Source organism: Tribolium madens, unplaced genomic scaffold (genome assembly GCF_015345945.1).
Source record: "Tribolium madens isolate multiple individuals breed KSU strain unplaced genomic scaffold, Tmad_KSU_1.1 Scaffold_97;HRSCAF=244;Tcas5.2_LG3a, whole genome shotgun sequence".
NCBI lineage: Eukaryota > Metazoa > Arthropoda > Insecta > Coleoptera > Tenebrionidae > Tribolium > Tribolium madens.
In genome coordinates, this window is record NW_025401069.1 from 14,331,584 (window position 1) to 14,338,378 (window position 6,795).

Consider the following 6,795-nt stretch of genomic DNA (forward strand, 5'->3'; position numbering starts at 1 on the left):
AATTTAAAAAAAATCTAAAAGGGACCATAAAATACAGCATAATTTTTGCCCCTTTTAGTGCGTTTTTCAGTCAGAAACATCATGAATCCCATAATTTTCAGGAGCCAAAAACTAACTGTTTCGGTGTTTCGGATTACCTTCCCGAAGGAAGGCGACGTCTTCCCCAACAAAATCCCCGCCCACGTAATTTTTTTGTAAAGTTTAGTCAGAAAATTACAAACGTTTAAGCAAGCTTTTGAACAAAAAATGCAATTTTTTTAGAAATTTTGCTCAAATTACTAATTTTTTATAAAATTTGTGCCTTTTTTTAAAGATTAAACACCTTAATTAGATCGTAGAATTATTAAATTAAGTCAAAAATTACATTTTAAGAATTCCAAATTACATCTTTACATTGTAAAAAATTCTTAATGCGTTTTTTAACCATAAACGTAAAATTTTTTCGAAAAATTTTGCGAAAAAGGACCTTATAACATCACTAAATTATATAAAAAATTACGTAGATTTTGCTTTTTTTGAAAGTTTTCATGCGTTTTAGAAAGTTTCGTCAAAAGTAAGTTAAAACAATACTAAATAGACTGTTAAAGCAGCATATGCACTATAAAAACACAGTTTTTCAAAAAAAATCTAAAAGAAACGATAAAATTAGTAAATTAGGTCAATAATAACATAATTTGTGCCCTTTTTCAGTTTCAGTCAGAAACGCAATTTTTTTGCAAAATTTCATCAAAATCAAGTTAAAAATCATCAAATTACGATCAAATGCCTTTTTTAAGCGTTTAACCAAATTTTTGAGGTAAAATAGTTAATAAATTACGTCATTTTTTTTAATAATCGTAAAATCACTAAATTTTCCACCCATTTACTTTGCAAAATTTCCTCCATCATAAGTCAAAAAATCAGCAAATCACAACAAAAATTATCACTAAATTGCGCAGTAAATTAAATAAATTTTGAATTTTCCCAAGGTTTTAGTGAGTTTTCTAGCCAGAAACATGATTTTTTTGTTTTCAAGTTGAAAATTCATTAGTTTTACTGAAATGAATCTTCAAGTGACTAAATCAGGTCAAAAATAAAGTAAATTTTGCTTTTTTCAAAAGTTTTAGGGCAATTTTAGCCAGAAATGCAAATATTCGTCTAAAAAAAGCTAAAAAATCAGCTCAAAAGCCAAAAGTTTTCAAGCATTGAAGCTAGAAACTTAAGTTTTCCAAAAATTTGTCTAAAACCAGAAACATAATTTTTTGCTCATTCTCGAAAATAAGCCAAAAAGTTATGAGATTCCAATTAAAACGGTGTTTTTTGTCTTTGTTTAAACAAACTTGTTTTTGAGCTAAAAACACATTTTTTTAAATTCTTTTGAGCCACAAGTGCAATTATTTCGAAAAGTTTTGTCAAAAACAAGTCACCAAATCACACCAAAACCGGTGTTTTTTTTTAATTATAGCATATTTTTTGCCCCTTTTAGTGCGTTTTTCAGCCAGAAACATCATGAATCCTATAATTTTCGGGAGCCAAAAAAAAGTCTAAAATGTGTTCCAGGCTGGAAAGCCGGGACCCGGATCACATTCCTGAAGGAAGGCGACATCTTCCCCAACAAAATCCCCGCCGACGTCGTCTTCATCGTCCGTGACAAACCCCACCCGGTGTTCAAACGCGAGGGCTCGGACCTCCGCTACACGGCGTCCATCTCGCTGAAACAGGCCCTTTGTGGGGGCTTCGTGACCATCCCCACATTGAGCGAGAAGACCATCAGACTGGAATTGGGCCCCGAGACCATCAAACCGACCACTTTGAAGCGCATTCCAGGCCAAGGATTGCCGTTTCCGAAAGAGCCATCAAAACGGGGTGATATCATCGTTGACTTTAATATTAAATTTCCCGACAAGTTGACGCAACAAGTGAAGAATGTTTTAGCGGAGAAGCTTCCCAATTAACCTGATTTTAAGCGAAAAATACTTTTTTAGTGTAATAAGGAGTAACCTTGTGGAAATAAAAGTCAATCCGAGCCGAATTCGCTCAAATGTGAAATGATTTTTGCACGATTCGCTTGATTTGAATATGGGATTGATTCGTTTCAAGGGCGGAGCAGTGTCGTGTGTGACCTATTTACACGTTATTTTATTATTTGATTATTGAAAGGAATTATTGATAGATGACACGACGAGATTTTATCATTTGAAGTTTGTAAACTGTTCGAAATCTGGTCAAGGTTAATTAATTTGTGCAGGCAGAATTTCAATTTAAAGATATTAAATGTCGGAATATTCGATTCTCTAGACTCATATTTTATTAATTTGGTATTGAACACTATTTTAAAAATTGATGTGAAGCCAAATAACTACAGATAATAAAATTACTGCCTTTCAAAAACGTTTTTCAATCATTATTTTCGCCTATTTTGAGCGTTTTAGTAGATTTTGCAACCAGAAATGCAATTATTTTGCATAATAAGCCACTAAATTACATCGAAAATGAAATAAACTTTGCATTTTCGAAGGTTTTAGTGATTTTTATAGCCAGAAAAAAGTCACCAATTTGTTCGCCTTTTTAAAATTTTTGAGTTAAAAATAGTGTTTTTGAATTTATTTGACCATTTTTTTAGAAAACAAACCGTAAAATCATTAAATTTGGTCAAAATCGGCAAAATTTCGTTCTTAATAAACCGAAAATCACCAAATCAAAAACAGCCAACAAATCAGGTGAAAATGAAACACAGTTTCAATTTTTTGAAGGTTTTATTTAATTTTCTAGCCAGAAATATATATTTCTGCCGAAAATTCAATTATTTTGCACAAAAATTTTGTTCATAATAATCCGCAAAATCTTCAAAGTACGGCAAAAATGAAATAAATTTTGAATTTTGCGAAAGTTTTGTTCGAAGATAAGCTAAGAAATTCAGAGATTCCAATAACAACGGTGTTTTTTTGTCTTTTTTTTAGTTCTGAAGCTTGTTTTTGAGTTGAAAACTAATTTTTTCAATCAATTCAAAATTCTTGGATGTTTTTTTTTTTGAGTTTTAGCTAGAAACGTAATTTTTTCGGAAAATTTAGTCAGAAAATTACCAATGATGTGCTAATGATAAGTTTGTTAAACGTTTAAGCAAGCTTTTGAACAAAAAATTAATTTTTTTTTAGAAATTTTGTTCAAATTACTAATTTTTTTACAAAATTTTTGCCGTTTTTAAAAAATTAAGCACCTTAATTGGATCGTAGAATTATTAAATAAGTCTTTCCATCCTCAAAAATTCTTAATGCGTTTTTCAGCCATAAACGTAAAATTTTGTCGAAAAGTTTTGCCAAAAAGGATCTTATGACATCACTAAATTAAAAAATAAATAAAAAATTACGTAATTTTTGCCTTTTTTGAAAGTTTTCATGCGTTTTTCAGCCACAAACGCAATTATTTTAGAAAGTTTCGTCAAAAGTAAGTTAAAAAAATACTAAATAGAGTGATAAAGCAACTTCTGCACTATAAAAACTCAGTTTTCCAAAAAAAATTCTAAAAGAAACTAAATTAGGTCAATAATAACATAATTTTTGCAGTTTTTGAGAGTTTTAGTGCGTTTTTCATCCAGAAACGCAATTACTTTGCAAAATTTCATCAAAATTAAGTTAAAAATCACCAAATTACGACAAAAATGCCAATTTTTTCGCCTTTCTTAAGCGTTCAACCAAATTTTTGAGCTAAAAAATCACAAATTACTAAATTACGTTAAAAATGAAATAAAATTTTTAATTTTTCGAAGGTTTTAGTGAGTTTTCTAGCCAGAAATATTTTTTTTGTGTTTTATCGAAAATAAGCCAAAAAATTCAAAGATACAATTAACAACGATGTTTTTTGTTTTTATTTGAGCTTTTAAGCCCGTTTTCAAGCTGAAAATTCATTTGTTTAAAAGAAATTTTGCTGAAACGGATCTTCAAGTCACTAAATCAGGTCAAAAATAATGGAAATTTTGCTTTTCTCAAAAGTTTTAGGGCGTTGCGTTTTTTAGCCAGAAATGCAAAATTTTGTAAAAAATAAGCTAAAAAATCAAGTCAAAAATGGTGTAATTTTTGAGTTTTCAAGCGATGAACGTAAACTTAAATTTTCCAAAAATTTGTCTAAAACGAATCGTGAAAATTACTAAATTAGGATTAAAGGCACATAGTTTTTGCCTTTTTATAAAAATTTAAGTGCGTTTTTTAGCCAGAAACAAATTTGTTGCACACAATTTTGTTGAAAATAAGATAAAAAAATCGAAGCCCCGCTAAAGGTAAATTACTATACATGATAAAATTACTGACATTAAATCATTAAAAAACAAAATTTTTGAAAATAAAAACTCATTTAGTTTCAACTAAACACAAAATTGTGATAAAAACTTAAAAAGGACAGAAGAAAATAATCTAGAGATAGGAAATAGTAAATTAGGTGCCGAGGGAGGGAAGTGGTTTATTACCAAGGCGAAATTTGAAATAAAAACGCTCAGGCACAAAAGTAGAATTTTTACTCTACTCTACAGATGAAACTGAGATTTTGTCATAAAAGTGGTCACTTTTGTAACGTTTGTGGATAAAAATAATATCTCTTGCTTAATTTCCAGAAAACTTGAGAATATTGTTAAAAATGAGAGTTAAATTAAAATAAAAAATTTGTTTTTTTTTACATTTTGCCATCAATGGTCATAAAATTATACCAACAAAAATAAGAAAGACTTGTTCATACTTTATTTAATAGTTTCTTGTAAAATAAGCATAACATTTGGTTTAATTTCGAGGTTGTCAGCTCAGAAACACAAAATTTGTGGGTTATTGGAACAAAATCGTTAAGAAATCAATTCATTCACACTTAAATAAATAATAAAAAGTGGTTATGAAACAGTAAAAAACTTGTAGATGTAATAAATGATCAATAGTTTTGTCACCCTCCCACATCCACAGCAAAAAATTAATAACGCAAATTATTATTAATTAAATATTATTAAATTATTAAAAATACCATTTAAATGTCAATTAATTTTCAATGACATTATCCAATTATTTGATTGACAATTCGCTTTAATATTCAAACAGTCAATCAAAATTTGGGTAATAGTATATTATGTCACAAGTAGAGAAGAGACTTTTTATAGTCGAGGCACAATAATAAATGTGAGGCAATAAAAATTTTCTCTCGTGTTTTATATAACATTTTTTCACTACTAGCACATTTTACTCTGAAGAATAACATCTCACTTAATAGGCATGTTGGCGTAGTATGTCGTAATTCACAACTACTTTTATTAATCTATTATTACCAAGATATTTCCTAGCTGTATAATATAAAATATTTGTTAAAACAACAAGTGCAAAAAAAAAGAAAAAAAGTGTTAATCTTCTCGTTGTTTTGACAGTTTTGACAGATAGAAGAATTAGTCTTGAAATTATTCTGTTTTTAATGACAAAGTTTAAGTCTTTTTTATTTGATTTGTGTTAATTTTGATGATAAAAGTTTGAAATAATAATGTTCTAGATTTATTTGTATTATTTCTTTACCCACCTCAAAGCCATTATTGGCCTTGGTCAGTAATAAAAATGATTATTGACCACTAGAAGAAAAAAACAACTTCACAACTGTATTTTTTCCAACTAATAATGAAAAAAAATACAAAAACTTACCAGCAAACAGTAATAATTTGGCACATTTGTTCCTTCCTTGAAGCGCGGCTTTCATCAAAGCCGTGAAACCTAAATTATTCCTAGCATCGATTTCGATTCCTCGACGACTTAACAAACAATTTAAACATTCAACTTGTCCTACAATTAGAAAATTATTAACGAGCAATTAAGTCCCAACAACTCTTACCAGCTTGAGCAGCAAAATGCAGAGGAGTATTGCCTTCGTTATCCGGTTTGTTCGGATCCAAACTCGGTAATTGTAATATTTGTTCCAATAAGTCTATCGATCCGTTTGATGCGATGTAGCTGAGTGCCGTCTGAAAAATATTGATATTTTCACAATATTTGCAAAGAATTTATTGAAATTTAAATAAAAAGTAAATAAATTTTGAATTTTGTGAAAGTTTTGTTCGAAGATAAGCTAAGAAATTCAGAGATTCCAAAACAACGGTGTTTTTTGTCTTTTTTTGAGTTCTGAAGCTTGTTTTTGAGCTGAAAACTCATTTTTTTCAATTAACTACGTCAAAAATAAAAAAAATTGGGATTTACAACTAAATTACGTCGAAAATGAAATAAATTTTGCATTTTTCGAAAGTTTTAGTGATTTTTATAGTCAGAAAAAAGTCACCAAATTACGACGAAAGTGCCAATTTTTTCGCCTTCTGTTAACTAAATTTTTGAGCTAAAAAATCATGTTTTTGAATCTCTTTGACCGTTTAAGAACGTTTTTTTAGAAAACAAACCGCAAAATCATTAAATTTGGTCAAAATCGAAATAATTTATGCAAAATTTCGTTCTTAGTAAACCGAAAAATCGCCAAAAGGTGAAAAATGAAATGAATTTTCAATTTTTCGAAGGTTTTATTGATTTTTCTAGTCAGAAATATGATTTTTTATATTTGCCCGAATATTTCAGCCAGAAATTCAATTATTTCGTTCATAATAATCCGAAAAATCTTCAAAGTACGGCAAAAATGAAATAAATTTTGAATTTTGCGAAAGTTTTGTTCGAAGATAAGCTAAGAAATTCAGAGATTCCAATAACAACGGTGTTTTTTGTCTTTTTTTGAGTTCTTAGGCCTGTTTTTGAGCTGAAAGTTCATTTTTTCAATCAATTACGACAAAAAATGGTCACTAGTTACATAAACTGTTAAAAAAAA

At 28.9% G+C, this 6,795-nt stretch overlaps 2 protein-coding genes across 2 annotated transcripts in view; one reads left to right on the forward strand and one right to left on the reverse strand.

The window, feature by feature from the left end:
• LOC123014564 (dnaJ protein homolog 1-like) overlaps positions 1 to 2,011 on the forward strand; it is a 4,471-nt gene extending 2,460 nt beyond the window's left edge. Inside the window, exon 2 of the mRNA XM_044413739.1 lies at positions 1,540 to 2,011. Coding sequence (XP_044269674.1) covers positions 1,540 to 1,934 — 395 coding nt within the window. The 3' untranslated portion in view covers positions 1,935 to 2,011. The remainder of the gene's footprint in view (positions 1 to 1,539) is intronic.
• The window catches only part of LOC123014562 (ankyrin repeat domain-containing protein 33B-like), a 51,742-nt gene that overhangs the window by 13,566 nt on the left and 31,381 nt on the right, over positions 1 to 6,795 (reverse strand). Inside the window, exons 4-5 of the mRNA XM_044413738.1 lie at positions 5,824 to 5,953; positions 5,637 to 5,774 (exon numbers count right to left, since the gene is read on the reverse strand). Of these exons, the coding sequence (XP_044269673.1) occupies positions 5,637 to 5,774; positions 5,824 to 5,953 (268 nt within the window). The remainder of the gene's footprint in view (positions 1 to 5,636; positions 5,775 to 5,823; positions 5,954 to 6,795) is intronic.